General features: G+C 29.8%; 1 protein-coding gene across 4 annotated transcripts in view; it reads right to left on the bottom strand.

Annotated features, from left to right (window-relative positions):
- Nucleotides 1-223: 223 nt before the first annotated feature.
- LOC143242437 (WASH complex subunit 5-like) overlaps nucleotides 224-17,864 on the bottom strand; it is a 29,103-nt gene continuing 11,462 nt past the window's right edge. For 3 of the 4 annotated variants that reach the window (XM_076485822.1, XM_076485823.1, XM_076485820.1), the window contains 8 exons: nucleotides 16,425-16,607; nucleotides 14,040-14,219; nucleotides 13,583-13,710; nucleotides 9,906-9,996; nucleotides 8,627-8,801; nucleotides 7,331-7,410; nucleotides 3,858-3,961; nucleotides 224-489 (listed from right to left, as the gene is read on the bottom strand). In XM_076485822.1, coding sequence (XP_076341937.1) covers nucleotides 399-489; nucleotides 3,858-3,961; nucleotides 7,331-7,410; nucleotides 8,627-8,801; nucleotides 9,906-9,996; nucleotides 13,583-13,710; nucleotides 14,040-14,219; nucleotides 16,425-16,607 — 1,032 coding nt within the window. In that variant the 3' untranslated portion in view covers nucleotides 224-398. Of the gene's footprint in view, nucleotides 490-1,112; nucleotides 2,812-3,857; nucleotides 3,962-7,330; nucleotides 7,411-8,626; nucleotides 8,802-9,905; nucleotides 9,997-13,582; nucleotides 13,711-14,039; nucleotides 14,220-16,424; nucleotides 16,608-17,864 lie in introns of those variants that run through there. The other variant, XM_076485821.1, reaches the window with a different exon arrangement.

Consider the following 17,864-nt stretch of genomic DNA (forward strand, 5'->3'; position numbering starts at 1 on the left):
TTTTTTGATCTTTTGTCTACAAAAGACAATGTTCACTGAAAGCTTGCCATATTTTGTGAGCATTCATTACATATTTTCAGAGTAAAAACAATTTACAACATGTACATCTTTATGGTTACAAGTTATTTACATGGCAGTTAGAAAGTCTTGTAAAATACAGGGGCCTGTTGAGAAAGGCTTAATTGTCTGTTCAAATAGTTTATAATTTCTCTAATCTAGTCTGGATGATACATCAGTTAAAAAATTTTATTGTTCCTATCAAAGTACATTATATTTTGACATTTCAATTCATTACTTCCTGTGCAAAAATATATTTTTCTTTATTGTTGAGCCACATACAATCATGCCATATTTTGTTGTAAGGTGCTCTTTTCTCTCATGCAACATTTGAATCAGAGCTATGAAAACAGTAGACATTTACAGAGGTAAAAGTTGAAAGTTTGAGTAAAAATATGCTTTTTCACTGGCACTTGGTAGTTGTAATCAAACCTGATAAGATATGAAACATTTGCATAAAAGAGAGAAACTAAATGATGTCTTTTGACTTTTGGGCTTATCACAATTGTATCTCTTATAAAATTAATAATGTCTTTTGGGCTTATCACTATTGTATGTCTCATAAAATTAATGATGTCTTTTGGGCTTATCACTATTGTATCTCTTGTAAAATTAATGATGTCTTTTGGGCTTGTCACTATTGTATCTCTTGTAAAATTAATGATGTCTTTTGGGCTTGTCACTATTGTATCTCTTGTAAAACTAATGATGTCTTTTGGGCTTGTCACTATTGTATCTCTTATAAAACTAATGATGTCTTTTGGGCTTATCACTATTGTATCTCTTATAAAACTAATGATGTCTTTTGGGCTTGTCACTATTGTATCTCTTATAAAACTAATGATGTCTTTTGGGCTTGTCACTATTGTATCTCTTATAAAATTAATGATGTCTTTTGGGCTTATCACTATTGTATCTCTTATAAAATTAATAATGTCTTTTGGGCTTATCACTATTGTATGTCTCATAAAATTAATGATGTCTTTGGCTTATCACTATTGTATCTCTTGTAAAATTAATGATGTCTTTTGGGCTTGTCACTATTGTATCTCTTGTAAAATTAATGATGTCTTTTGGGCTTGTCACTATTGTATCTCTTGTAAAATTAATGATGTCTTTTGGGCTTGTCACTATTGTATCTCTTGTAAAACTAATGATGTCTTTTGGGCTTGTCACTATTGTATCTCTTATAAAACTAATGATGTCTTTTGGGCTTGTCACTATTGTATCTCTTATAAAACTAATGATGTCTTTTGGGCTTATCACTATTGTATCTCTTATAAAACTAATGATGTCTTTTGGGCTTGTCACTATTGTATCTCTTATAAAACTAATGATGTCTTTTGGGCTTGTCACTATTGTATCTCTTATAAAATTAATGATGTCTTTTGGGCTTATCACTATTGTATCTCTTATAAAATTAATGATGTCTTTTGGGCTTATAACTATTGTATCTCTTATAAAATTAATGATGTCTTTTGGGCTTATAACTATTGTATCTCTTATAAAATTAATGATGTCTTTTGGGCTTATAACTATTGTATGTCTTATCACATTAATGATGTCTTTTGGACTTATCACTATTGTATCTCTTATAAAATTAATGATGTCTTTTGGACTTATCACTATTGTATCTCTTATAAAATTAATGATGTCTTTTGGGCTTATCACTATTGTATGTCTTATAAAATTAATGATGTCTTTTGGGCTTATCACTATTGTATGTCTTAATGATGTCTTTTAGGCTTATCGCTATTGTATCTCTTATAAAATTAATGATGCCCTTGGGCTTATCACTATTGTATCTCTTATAAAATTAATGATGTCTTTTGGGCTTATCACTATTGTATCTCTTATAAAATTAATGATGTCTTTTGGGCTTATCACTATTGTATCTCTTATAAAATTAATGATGTCTTTTGGGCTTATCGCTATTGTATCTCTTATAAAATTAATGATGTCTTTTGGACTTATCACTATTGTATCTCTTATAAAATTAATGATGTCTTTTGGACTTATCACTATTGTATCTCTTATAAAATTTACTACAGCTAAAAATTAATATTTTATATTAATTCTCTCCTGGCCAGAAAAAGTCTCACCATTACACCTGAAATGTTGCCTTGTCACAATAGAAACATTTAACGAAACTAAGAAATAATTTATGGTATCTAGTTTCAACTTAACAGATGCAAACCATTTGCTTTTTCAACATATTTTTCTTTAAGTCATGAAATGCTCAAAATTTTGTTGTAAAAATACATCAAAGAATTTTAATTTTGTGTCTCCTGCTGTTGATAAGTTACATTTCCACTTTATATATTAAGTCAGTTTCACTGTGGTTGATATTATATTCAATTTACTTGGGTTAATTGAGGTATTTCACCCCTTCCAACTCACATGATAAAAATATTATCAGGCCAGGTAATATTTTTACAGAGACTAGTTTATAGTTAACATACACAGAATTTATTTTCAAGAGTATATTATTTTATTTATGTGTATAGTTTAAATACGGTAAACTTACATTCAATACATTATTATTCAAGTCACTTTAATGTTTTATGTCATATACTGTCCTTGCTAAACCTAATTGAGTTTACCTGATGTCTTGTCATAAAATGAAATACCTGTATTCTTGGATCAAAAACAATTTACCATGAAAACATTTTCAGGAATATCCAAAGAAACTGTAAAAACTTTCAGATCTGTAGTTTGTTCCTCTAAACTTTCCCATCAGGTTCCACTGTTTATCTTTAAAGGAACATGGTCATTATCTCTTAGACAACCTTTCTCATTCTATATTGATGTCAATTGTTTATAATCTGCTCTGTACAGTTGTACTGAAGCCTTTCCTAAACTTTTTAAGTAGTTATTAAAGTTGCATGCTGCGAGATCATAAAAGGGTGGGTCCAAGATCACACACTAGTAAAATCAGTGAAAACAAATGGATAATACTATTCACAATGGATGACACTTTCTTATTAAATACAAACCAATACTCTGGGATGATCAGGAGAGTTCTAAAACGTTTAATGAAGTGCAATGTTTACAGACAAGACACTTTGGAGCTACATAAAAAATACAAGTTTGAAATATTTGTCATCTGTCTTTGCAAATTACAATAAATAAACATTACAAAATTATCACGCACCAATATGAATATTTTTGAATTAGAAATTAGTGAAATATGAGTTAGAATTATGTTGTTTCCTTAAAATTTGAAATTTAGATAAATACTTGAAAACTGAAAGTTCCTCACCTGTTGTGATAGTGTTCATGTTATATTTTGGTATGTCATATAGTTTTTCTGTGGGAGCTATTAACTCATTGAACAAGTAGGAATCTACTTTCAAAAACAGTTTATAAGTGAAATGTGTATGTAAATCCAAAACCATGTATCTTACTGTACTTAAGAGTGTCATTTAACACATCATATTTAAAACATTATTTTAATGCATGTACACTGACAATAGGCAATGTTTTGTACCTTTGGATTCTACTTATACAACTGAATGAAAAAAGTATTAAAACTGTTTGCTTGACTCGTCAATCATCTATTATTTCATCAAGCTACAAAAATGCAATAAAAAATGAGAAACCCAATTATTCACTGTTTATAAGAGAAACAGGAACATTTCTCAGCTTAATTGTATAACATCAGTTCATCACTTATAATTTTAATAAATTACAACATAAGAAAACATACAAATATTGATTCATGATCTATACAACTGAAATTACCTTGTGTTTAATTCAAACTTACATCATTCAACTTCATAAAAATCAGAAACACTTACTCGTTCATGGTCTGAAGAGCACTTGCCAAATGTTTGGAGTCAAACTTACAAGTTGTGTTTAATTCAAACTTAATTTGCCTTCTCAACAACTGCATCTGTCCAACCTGGAGAACAGAATAAAAGTTGCAAATGGAGAAAAATCTAAACCAAAATTATGTTGTTATGAAACGAATAACATTTGTAATTAAAATAGCTGGCAAACATGAAATAAGCTTAATAAACGCATTTATAAAATTTTCATGACAACCAAACAGCAGTATTTTTTTTGTTTGTTGTTAAGCTTAAAAACTGTGCAAAAGGTTATCTGTAATGTGCCCACCATGAGTAGAAAGCAACATACATCTACTACACTGTAACAAAATGTTCTTCTTTTAGAGACAACCACCATAAGTTCATGTTAAATCTAAAACACAACTCATTTAAAGATAACTTTTCACTCTAATACTTCCCCTTTTTTTGAATATCTTGCAACATATTCAAGATACAACTTTGATCAGTTTCTTCAGAATATCTTGCAACATATTCAACATACAACTTTGATCAGTTTCTTCAGAATATCTTGCAACATATTCAAGATACAACTTTGATCAGTTTCTTCAGAATATCTTCTAACATATTCAAGATACAACTTTGATCAGTTTTATTCACTAGGTTAACACTGATATTTTGTGGTCCAGATTTTATAACAGAAGCACACAAAAACATGATTCAAAATTGGTAATGTTATTTCATTTACTCTACAGATTTTTAGTCAAACTCTAGCTTATTTTCTCCTGTGTACTTAGAATTGTGCTACAAACAGTTCAAACTTTGTTTATTTTTGTACCAAGTAAATAACAACAATATACAAAGGTGAGAACCATAAATTTCACTATCACTGGAATAGTTATGCTAACCCATGTATTCTCAAGACTGCTGGTAAGGGTATTAAAACTTTTATTAAAATAAAGTAGAGAACAGCGTTTCAACCTTATTTTAATAAACGTTTTAATACCCATACCAGCAGTCTTGAGATACATTTTTACTTCAAGTGGGTTTCTCATCACCACTATGCTAACCCACTTCAGTTATTATAGTGTAAGCCTTACTCTTTTCACAAACTTCTATAATAATAATAATAACAATTTAACTGGTTTATTGTGCACAATAAGTATTATAATGTAAGCCTTACTCTTTTCACAAACTTCTATAATAATAATAATAACAATTTAACTGGTTTATTGTACACAATAAGTATTATAATGCAAGCTGTGCTCTTTTCACAAACTTCTATAATAAAAATAATTTAACTGGTTTATTGTGCACAATAAGTATTATAATGTAAGCCTTACTCTTTTCAAAAACCTCTATAATAATAAAAATAATTTAACTGGTTAATTTTGCACAATAAGTATTATAATGTAAGCCTTACTCTTTTCACAAACTTCTATAATAATAATAATAATAATAATAATAATAATAATAATAACAATTTAACTGGTTTATTGTGCACAATAAGTATTATAATGCAAGCCTTACTCTTTTCACAAACGTCTATAATAATAATAACAACAATTTAACTTGTTTATTGTACACAATAAGTATTATAATGCAAGCCGTGCTCTTTTCACAAACTTCTATAATAAAAATAATTTAACTGGTTAATTGTGCACAATAAGTATTATAATGTAAGCCTTACTCTTTTCACAAACTTCGATAATAATAATAATAATAATTTAACTGGTTTATTGTGCACAATAAGTTTTATAATGTTAGCCTTACTCTTTCCACAAACTTCAATAATAATAATAATAATAATTTAACTGGTTTATTGTGCACAATAAGTTTTATAATGTTAGCCTTACTCTTTCCACAAACTTCAATAATAATAATAACAATTTAACTGGTTTATTGTGCACAATAAGTATTATAATGTAAGCCGTGCTCTTTCCACAAAGTTCTATAATAATAATAATAACAATTTAACTGGTTTATTGTGCACAATAAGTATTATAATGCAAGCCGTGCTCTTTTCACAAAGTTCTATAATAATAATAATAATTTAACTGGTTAATTGTGCACAATAAGTATTATAATGTAAGCCTTACTCTTTTCACAAACTTCTATCATAATAATAATAACAATTTAACCAGTTTATTGTGCACAATAAGTATTATAATGGAAACCATGCTCTTTTCACAAACTTCTATAATAATAATAATAATAATAATAACAATTTAACTGGTTAATTGTGCACAATAAGTATTATAATGTAAACCTTGCTCTTTTCACAAACGTCTATAATAATAATAATAATAACAATTTAACTGGTTAATTGTGCACAATAAGTATTATAATGTAAACCTTGCTCTTTTCACAAACGTCTATAATAATAATAATAACAATTTAACTGGTTTATTGTGCACAATAAGTATTATAATGTAAGCCTTACTCTTTTCACAAACTTCTATCATAATAATAATAACAATTTAACTGGTTAATTGTGCACAATAAGTATTATAATGTAAGCCTCACTCTTTTCACAAACTTCTATAATAATAATAATTTAAGTGTTTAATTGTGCACAATAAGTATTATAATGTAAGCCTTACTCTTTTCAAAAACCTCTATAATAATAAAAATAATTTAACTGGTTAATTTTGCACAATAAGTATTATAATGTAAGCCTTACTCTTTTCACAAACTTCTATAATAATAATAATAATAACAATTTAACTTGTTTATTGTACACAATAAGTATTATAATGCAAGCCTTACTCTTTTCACAAACTTCTATAATAATAATAACAATTTACCTGGTTTATTGTACACAATAAGTATTATAATGCAAGCCGTGCTCTTTTCACAAACTTCTATAATAAAAATAATTTAACTGGTTAATTGTGCACAATAAGTATTATAATGTAAGCCTTACTCTTTTCACAAACTTCGATAATAATAATAATAATAATTTAACTGGTTTATTGTGCACAATAAGTTTTATAATGTTAGTCTTACTCTTTCCACAAACTTCTATAACAATAATAACAATTTAACTGGTTTTCTGTGGTATAAAAGCCTTAAAATACTTCCCTATACTTAATCTTTCAAACTAGAGACAGAGCTCTGTCCTGAAAACAAAGTGTCATTATATGTCTTTTGGTAAAATAAAACAGCAGGTAATCACTGAACTGAATGAGCACACAGACAGTTCAATCTGGAACTGTAGAAATAATGTCAATTGTATTTCCAACTTTACTGGAAGAAACTGTGTACAAAATGGTGTTCATCTGGAAAATAAAAATACTTTTGTCTGTTACAAGTTTACACATGCATTTAGGAAAGTTGTAGAGCTTGTCTAAAGTTTTAACATCCTTGTAAACTGATACTGTAATGTACAGTAACATTAAATGTTTATAACTCTGACATCATACTCAATATTATGTTGGTGCATGAAACTCTGATAGAAATAAATTCATACTTTGAACACTTACCTTCTGAATACTTTCTAAAAACAGAGTCAGTGATTTTGTAGCTTTTGTCATGGCCTGACCATACACTCTTGCCGGCTGACCTTCAATATAAAAAATTTTCTTCAGCAAAAATAGACATACATATATGTACATACACCTTCCATATGAAATACAAAATACAGTTATAAAATGTTACTGGAGCAGGCTGTATGATCATGAATCACAGTGAAACTATGTAGTTGTGCAGTGTAGTTCTTTTATCTGGTAACTCTGCTAGAGACTAACTAACATGGACCCTGGTAGTTCTAGTATAAACTAACTAACATGGACTCTGGTAGTTGTACTATAAACTAACTAGTTACACTAGTAATTGCTTGATCTTAAATAAAAAGTAAATTACAATAGCTGATGCTGGTCTCATCAGCTCACTTCCATTATGAAACAAAAGTAATGTTATTTGAAACTGTAATATAATTCCACAGATTTACTTAATGTATATAATCTCATAAAGGTAATATGAATTTAAAGATTTGTTTTGTATGTGAAATATCTTTAAATATTGATCACAGGTTTATTAAAGCTGTGGGGTGTAATGAAATTATCTAGGGGCTGATTTTGGGGTGTAATGAAATTATCTAAGGGCTGATTTTGAGGTGTAATGAAATTATCTAAGGGCTGATTTTGGGACAGAATAAATATGATTAAATCTAAACAAATTAAGGAAAGTGCTTAGTGTGTCATTAGCACGTTTCTTTTTTAATAAACTAAGTACAGAACTTATGAACAGAAATATCCATCTTTAATGGAATCATAGAGATAATATTAATTTATAATCAGAGCAAGTTATTTATCCAGAGAAAATATAACAAATGAATGTGGTACAGAGTATAGTTTATTAAATATAGTTTTATTAACTTATAAAATGCATTATTTCATCAGGAGTATTAATCACAGTATCTCACAAGCTTAGATAACTTAGTTGTAGATTTGCCACAAGTTCATATATTAATATGCAAAACAACTTCTATTAGAGAAGTATAATAGTAAAACTAGATAATGCATGCCGTTACTTTATCTTAAAAACAAAATATAAGTTTTAGGCTATCATCGACACAAATGTGGCAGTTAACAAGAATACTCAGGACTTAAGTAAATCTTAAAAATGAATCAACAAAAATTTAGTTACAACTAAAAGAGTCCAAGATACCATCCAGTTTGTGAAAAACAATGAGTATAAAGAATCATTCAAGAAATTTATACAAATTTGATGAAGTAACAAAACTACTGACACTCAATGTAGTATGACTGAAGACTTACTGACAAGACAGTGACCTCCTTTAATGCAGCTGTGAAGAGTGTTCAGAGTGTCCATCCATGTCTTGTCCTTTGATACTGACTTCTCTATAGCAGCAACTATGGTTTGAAGTTCAGTGACAATCATAAAGGACAAAAGTTTGTCAAGCCCAGTCAATCCTGGAGTTCCAACACTCCTCTGGAAATGTTAACATTTGTTATTTATTTTGCTGTTATAAAAACTTTTAACTGAAAGTAGCCGAAATATATAGATCAGAATTTTAATAATTTTAATAGTAATTTATAACTTACAAAGACAATCCTTTTCACAAAAGTAGCTAAAAATACTAAATATCTTAAATAAATACAGAACTAAAACTTTTACTGATAAAAATAGATGTACAAGTTAAGTAACCTCTATGACAATAATACTTTAAAATCAATAAAATATGGAATATTATATGTGGTGTTTTTGTGCAAAGCTATACAAGAATTAGCTGTATGGTTTTCTCTAGCTTAAAAAATAAGAAATAGAAGGAAGTCAACCTACCCACCATTAACTTTGTGGCTACTCGTGTATGACTGAATAGTGGGATATAAAAACCATTCTCATACACAAACACCAAAGTACACTACAGTGCATGTTTTGTGGAATGACAGCACAAACTGTCAACCCTTGTATTTAAAGCAAGGGTATGGGCATGCCCAGCACCATTTATAGAAAGATAAATATTACAAAGCTCACCATTCAGAAAATAATATTGTTTTTCTGTTACTGATTTCTTAGATAAGCATGGAACTTGTTAGCAACTCTTTATATAACATTCTCCCAAGAATTTGAAAGTAACCAAAAAAAGCCAATTTCTTGATATAGAACTCTTATTGAAAATTAAAGACAGTAGCAGAAAGATACCAAAAATAAAAACTTGTTACAAATAAGGTAATGAAATCAACTACCAAACATCAATACATACAAGTTTAGGTTAATGAGGTTATAGGAACAGGAACTACAGTACTTCCTGGTTGTGTTTAGGTATTTATATTTCCCTCTGTTGTTCTTTTTATTCAATACCTTATTTCTACTATTTAAAAATAATTGAAACAAATTATCTTATTCCACACATTTATTGCACACAATACAGTGTATACTCCCTCAAAATAATGAATACATGTATATATAGAAATAATAAATAAAAACTTAATTTTCTAATACTGTTAGAAGTTCAACACACATGCATATTAATATTATAAGATATATGCTAAAACTTTTATTCACCCTACCTTAAGTTTCATCAGAACTTACCTGTATGAGAGAAAATATTCTCATGTTGATGATTTCACTGTGGGTTTTGGAATCATACCAACCACTCATCTGATCAATGTATACAGTAGTTCTGAAACAATTAAAATAATTACTGGTAATGTTCAAGTTCTTCAAATGTACAATAATTAGTTAGTAAATAACTAAGTCAGTGAAGCTTCAAAATACATTATATTGCTCACAGTTAACCAAACAAGGAATTATTGTTTCCTTTAGACAACCTTAAATTAACCCTATATATATACAAGTAAGGTCGGAGTGCAAATGTCAAGACCTTTTACAGTACGTCATTCAACTGGTTTTGTAGTCGTGTGTCATACTAGCTAAGCCTCACTATAATTTGTGGACAAATTACTTTTAGCAGATTTAAATAATTCATCTTATAAAAACAAAATATGATCAAATAACTACACTAGTATTCAAAGAATCACTAACTTACCTGGCTTTCTAACTAATCTACATGCAAGTTACTAAAACAAAAATTTATTTCTATTCAGAGAAACAACTTAATCAATAGACTTAATATTTCCCTTATAAATCCAGGTTTTCCCTTCAATACAACTGTGAGAGTTTCTAGCTTTTCAACCACTAAAGATGCTGTATGGTAGGTGTAATACAATATGCTCTGACCAATTTAAGATGAGGACAGAAGGCAATGTCACACATAAGAAAGGATATTTAACAATTTTCTTTCAGTTTAAGGAAATAAAACATATATATAATATTACATTACAAACTACAATTGATACATCTATGATAATAATAAAAATAATAAAATAGCCTGTCTCTGTGTGTGAGAGTGACCACTCCAACAGGAAAGAACTGAAAGATCTGGAACTTCTCACACATACTAAGGGAATCTGTATGCCTAGGTATTATTTTTTAGATTAGAATTAAAAAACACTTTTTGCCATATAACTCCCTATGCTTCCTGAAGGTCTATACAAAGTATTATATTTTTCCTATTTCTTGTTTACTGAATGAACAATATGTGGATGTTTTCTACCAAATAATGTTGAAACAGAAAAGGTAAAAAAATTTGCCAAAAATAAACAAAATTCAATAAGATATGGGGCTAAATATTTCTTAGCCAGTTAAAGGCAACATGAAGAGAAAGAAAGGCATCATGACCTCCCAGGTCACATGGAACAGACCATCAGGATACAAGAAAAGGTTTAAATAAATGTTTGGGAAATTGACTTCAAAACAAAATGGTTAAAGAATTTTGGTAAAACACAAGAGATTTGAAAATTTTAAATTTTCTTTGCAGTTACACAATTTAAGGACAAAACAACCTGCTTTATCAAATTGGACAAACACTTGCTAAATAGTCTGTTTTATAAAATTGGACAAACACTTGTAAAATAGTCTGCTTTATCAAATTGGACAAACACTTGTAAAATAGTCTGTTTTATAAAATAGGACAAACACTTGTAAAATAGTCTGTTTTATAAAATAGGACAAACACTTGTAAAATAGTCTGTTTTATAAAATAGGACAAACACTTGCTAAATAGTCTGTTTTATAAAATAGGACAAATACTTAAAATAGTCTGTTTTATAAAATTTGAATGTACAATTTTGCATTTGTTTTTATAAGTTCAGGAACTAGTACTGGCAACCAATAATGAAAGAATAAAATGTTGAAGGTAAAACCACGAAGAAGTTAACTTACTGCCAACTAATGATGTCTATCACTGCAATGATAAATAATTTACAGAAAACTGATAAAATGTGATGTGAAATTATTGCAGTGATAAAGTACTAAGATGAAAATAAATAATTCTTAACTTAAAGGAAAGAGTTTTATTATACATTAGTTGGCTCTATCTTCTACCTAAAGTACATTCAAAATACAAACACACACACTGCACAATTATAAAATATGTATCTAATAACTTGAGTGAAGCTGGGTATTTTGGTGTTCAATAACAAAATTGTTTAATTTAAGTTTGAAAATATACATATTGAAACATATTGATGCATGCCCTTTGTCCTGTCTGTAGTGAAATGGTTAATGAAATCTAAAGTTGGGTTTTGGCCAACATAACATAAAAGGTTCTTTCATTCACCTCTACTAAGAAAAGAAAAAGTTGACAAATCAAATTCATTGTTTTGAAAATCCAAATCAATGGCCAAGGTCCCACCCTCCAACTGTACAATGTCAAGAGAGAAGTGAGATACCAAACATTTGGAATAAGTTTAACTCCCTGACTAAATTGCAACGTCAACAGAAAAGTGAGATACCCAATATCTGAAAAATGTTTGACTCTCTGACAAAATTGCAACATTAAATAAGAAGTGTGATAACCAATATCTGGAATACATTTGACTCCCTGACTAAATTACAACATCAACAGAGAAGTGATATACCCAATATCTAGAATAAGTTTGACTCCCTGACTAAATTACGATGTCAACAAAGAAATTATGTACCCAATATCTGGAATAAGTTTGACTCTCTGACCAAATTACAATGTCAACAGAGAACTGAGGTACCCAATATCTGGAATAAATTTGACTCCCTGATTAAATACTACCTGCTGTGAAATTCTGGAGTACAAAGAGAAATAAAAGATTGAAATATCAATTGAAGCTTCAAAATTATGTCAATGATGTGACTGAGGAATCTCAGAAGAGGTATACTGAAGTTTCACAGCCATAGCTACTGGGTCAAACAAGAAATGTCAAGTTCTGAAAGGAATATGCAAACATTTAAATTCTTGTTTCAATGAAATTAAATAAAAACATTCATTACAGTATCGTGATATGCAGTGTGAGTTAACCAAAACATTCATTACAGTATCGTGATATGCAGTGTGAGTTAACCAAAACATTCATTACAGTATCGTGATATGCAGTGTGAGTTAACCAAAACATTCATTACAGTATCGTGATATGCAGTGTGAGTTAACCAAAACATTCATTACAGTATCGTGATATGCAGTGTGAGTTGACCAAAACATTCATTACAGTATCGTGATATGCAGTGTGAGTTAACCAAAACATTCATTACAGTATCGTGATATGCAGTGTGAGTTGACCAAAACATTCATTACAGTATCATGATATGCAGTGTGAGTTGACCAAAACATTCATTACAGTATCGTGATATGCAGTGTGAGTTGACCAAAACATTCATTACAGTATCGTGATATGCAGTGTGAGTTAACCAAAACATTCATTACAGTATCGTGATATGCAGTGTGAGTTAACCAAAACATTCATTACAGTATCGTGATATGCAGTGTGAGTTAACCAAAACATTCATTACAGTATCGTGATATGCAGTGTGAGTTAACCAAAACATTCATTACAGTATCGTGATATGCAGTGTGAGTTAACCAAAACATTCATTACAGTATCGTGATATGCAGTGTGAGTTAACCAAAACATTCATTACAGTATCGTGATATGCAGTGTGAGTTAACCAAAACATTCATTACAGTATCGTGATATGCAATGTGAGTTAACCAACTCTTATTTTACTTTTATATAATGCTAAACTAACTAAATCTTTATAAATTTTTTATAAAAGTACTGTAGAATATTTGCAGTTTATGTAAGGTTATATAAAAGCTAAATCTGTTTTACTTTTGCTTAACATTAACTAAGGCTGGAAATATTGTGCAACTTCAAACTAAATGCATGAAAACTTACTTTGGATCTGTTATTCTTAACAATTCTCTTGCTAGTCTACCAATGAAGTTAACAGATGAATTATCCAAAGCAGGGAATTTAGGTATGGGAATATTTTTGGACTGGTATACACTTTGCCAATCTTGAACCTATTAAAAGATGTTAATTGTTGTAACAATAATAAAACAATGTATCATTCTGTTATCATTTAAGAAAAATACAAATTTTAATATTTAAGTTCATAAAATAATTACTAATAATTAATAATTACTGTATTGAAACACATTTTATGAGCTTATACTAGATTTCTTTAAATTTATCATCATAGCAAGAGGAAGTTTGATTAGTTGAATATTTACTGAAAGGCTACATATTACATGTATAACTGTATTTAAATGTGTTTGAGCTTCACATAAATTATGAACTACACATGTAAAGCACATTCAAAAAATTAAAATAATTATTGCAACAATTTCACCTTGTGTCTCAAGAAAGCATTGCATTCCTGTTCTACATTGTAGTTGATAATTCTGGAAACCTCTTCTTGCCATATCTTTAAACCATAGATGCTGACATAGTCCTGAATGTATTCAAATGAACGACGAAACCCATCCATAACTTGGCCCAGTGCTTCTAATTTAGGGACAAGGTCACTAGACTAAAGAATTCAATAATTCTTAGGAAATCATATGTGGTTCTGTATACCAAATTACTGATGAAGTTTATTAAAGTGCCACCAATATTGTAAAAAGAATATAATGAATAGAATTATACTTCAATGTTAGATGTAGGTTTAATGTTAATTTTAATTAGAAATGGATACATACATAGCAAGTTCTAGAATAATTATCATTGGTATGGGTTCAAAGTGCAGCACTTAAATAAAACTGTAAGTCATATTCTGACAGAATATGTGATCATGAGTAGAAAGGTGGATGGTTTTTACATAACAATAAATGTCATGACTGAATGTTTAACAGTCAACCCTAAATGACATCACAAGAATAGAAAGGTGGATGGTCTTTACATAACAATAAATGAAAAATGAATTTTAACAGTCAATAGATAGTGCAGTTATGGTGCTATGCAAATACTCTTTAAGAAAGTTTATTACACAAGTATGGACAATAAAGTGGTTATTGGAAAAACAAAAGTATGATACATTGAGTCTCCAGAAATACTAAAACACTTCCTACCATACTGTATGACAAATAAAGGAACTGGATTGTATAAATTAAATTTTCTATGTGTTACAGAACTTGTTTTATTATGACAACTTTTCTGATAAAATCATTCCTGATATGTTAAAACAGAGGGACATGTGATAGCTAACATTCTTTGCTTACTGGACATTTGGGACTAATATGACACTTGATAATAATGTATCTGACCAACACTGCTGGACTCTTGGGACCATTATAACATCAAAGAGAAACAATTAAACAAATCGTGGATGAAAACAGATCAGACAAAAAAAATCTGAAGATTTATCTGTAAATAAGCTAAGTCCATGACCAATATCACAGTCTGGAGAGAGATGCTAAACAATACATTTATCTGTGAGTAAGCTAAGGCCATGACTAATATCACAGTCTGGAGAGAAATGCTAAGAAATACATTTATCTGTGAGTAAACTAAGGCCATGACCAATATCACAGTTTGGATAGAGATGCTAACCAATACATTTATCTGTGAGTAAAGTAAGTCCATGACCAATATCACAGTCTGGAGAGAGATGCTAAGCAATACATTTATCTGTGAGTAAGCTAAGGCCATGACCAATAACACACAGTCTGGAGAGAGTTGCTAAGCAATACATTTATCTGTGAGTAAGCTAAGGCCATGACCAATAACACACAGTCTGGAGAGAGTTGCTAAGCAATACATTTATCTGTGAGTAAGCTAAGGCCATGACCAATAACACACAGTCTGGAGAGAGTTGCTAAGCAATATATTTATCTGTGAGTAAGCTAAGGCCATGACCAATAACACACAGCCTGGAGAGAGTTGCTAAGCAATACATTAATTTTTTTTTGACAGGAAGTTTAGTTCATTTAACTTAATATTTAGTTATTCATGACTGCAAATATTAAACTTACTGCACTTAAATTTTTATCCCATATACTTGTGCACTAATAACTATAAAAAAACACTAATAATTTTCCACAACAGAACTCTGAATTCAGTGAGATACATTATTCTTTCACAAAGTTAACAAGTTTTTCATGTCATGTTTCAGTATTATCAATTTGTTGACAAATGGCCAACAAAATACTTCCTTGCCATCAAATACCATCCTGTGGTGATTTTCATCACTGGCTTTCAGCCAAGCATGATTTACAGATATGTTTCTTATCAGAGAAGCTAACTTGCTGTGATTTGTAACAAAGGTTTCTTATTTAATATGTGAAATAATTTTGTTTTCAGTCTCAGACTTTTCATCTCAAAATATTGTGTTATTAGACTTGCATCAGTTTTGTAAGTAATCAGCAGTGTGTTGAACAAAGTGGGAAAATCTTGTACATGACAACTGGAGAAATGTAAAAAGTACATTTAAAGATAGGAGAAGAAAATTACTTATTACAGGATTGTTTTAGAGATAGTGAATGATGAATTTCTTGGAAAAAAAAAGGAAATACATAAATATTTTTTGAATGTCAAGCCCTTTGATCTAAATATATTATCGGTTATAAAGTTACTAAACTTTATTGGCTGAAGTTAGAAAATTGACAGATTACTTTAAGTAAAAAGTGTTCAGTGTTTTCAATGATAATTAAGTTTACAACAAATGATCTATAATTAAACTAGTATAATCATTTTTCTACAGTGATCTTTCTTTCTCAAGTATTTACACATATCTCACCTTTGTTTTGGGATTAAACACTAACCCTCGGTGAAGTGCAAAAGCCACTTGTTTAACTAATTCCTTACGTATTCCATCTTCCAATAACTGTTTAGGATCTAGTTGAATTATTCCGACCAACGTTCGTTTCATCATCAGTATCCCCTCAGTGAACACAGATATGGAGTGAGTTAAACAAGCTACCTGTCAAGAACATGAACAAAAGTATAACATACTAAATGCTGTGATATAATGAAACAACTGGACAATATTACAGGTAGCTGGACTGAAGAGATCAGAATAAGCGTTTTTGTGTAGCATAAGAAATAGAAATTAGATGTTTGTGGGTGGTATTCTAGAAACTTTAAATAGTTTGTGTAATTTTGATAATACTAATGAATGTTCACAAACAGGCTTTTAGAATGTAAAAAAAAGGCATGTTAAAGGATATGTGAATGGAGACCTGGCTTGCAGTCCAAAAAGATATGCTCTGAAACTGAACATAAGGTTTATTCAAACAGTATTCTGCTAAAAAGCTGTTATCCAAGGTGCACGTCTAATTAATCAACAATATTTATTTATTCACGTGGCTGACGGAGTTGTCCAAGGTGCACGTCTAATTAATCAACAATATTTATTTATTCACGTGGCTGACGTAGTTGTCCAAGGTGCACGTCTAATTAATCAACAATATTTATTTATTCACGTGGCTGGCGTAGTTGTCCAAGGTGCACATCTAATTAATCAACAATATTTATTTATTCACGTGGATGACGTAGTTGTCCAAGGTGCACGTCTAATTAATCAACAATATTTATTTATTCACGTGGCTGACGTAGTTGTCCAAGGTGCACGTCTAATTAATCAACAATATTTATTTATTCACGTGGCTGACATAGTTGTCCAAGGTGCACGTCTAATTAATCAACAATATTTATTTATTCACGTGGCTGAGGGAGTTGTCCAAGGTGCACGTCTAATTAATCAACAATATTTATTTATTCACGTGGCTGACGGAGTTGTCCAAGGTGCACGTCTAATTAATCAACAATATTTATTTATTCACGTGGATGACGTAGTTGTACAAGGTGCACATCTAATTAATCAACAATATTTATTTATTCACGTGGCTGACGTAGTTGTCCAAGGTGCACGTCTAATTAATCAACAATATTTATTTATTCACGTGGCTGACGTAGTTGTCCAAGGTGCACGTCTAATTAATCAACAATATTTATTTATTCACGTGGCTGACATAGTTGTCCAAGGTGCACGTCTAATTAATCAACAATATTTATTTATTCACGAGGCTGACGGAGTTGTCCAAGGTGCACGTCTAATTAATCAACAATATTTATTTATTGACGTGGCTGACGGAGATGTCCAAGGTGCACGTCTAATTAATCAACAATATTTATTTATTGACGTGGCTGACGGAGTTGTCCAAGGTGCACGTCTAAT

This window comes from Tachypleus tridentatus, unplaced genomic scaffold, assembly GCF_004210375.1.
Source record: "Tachypleus tridentatus isolate NWPU-2018 unplaced genomic scaffold, ASM421037v1 Hic_cluster_2, whole genome shotgun sequence".
Taxonomy (NCBI): Eukaryota; Metazoa; Arthropoda; class Merostomata; order Xiphosura; family Limulidae; genus Tachypleus; species Tachypleus tridentatus.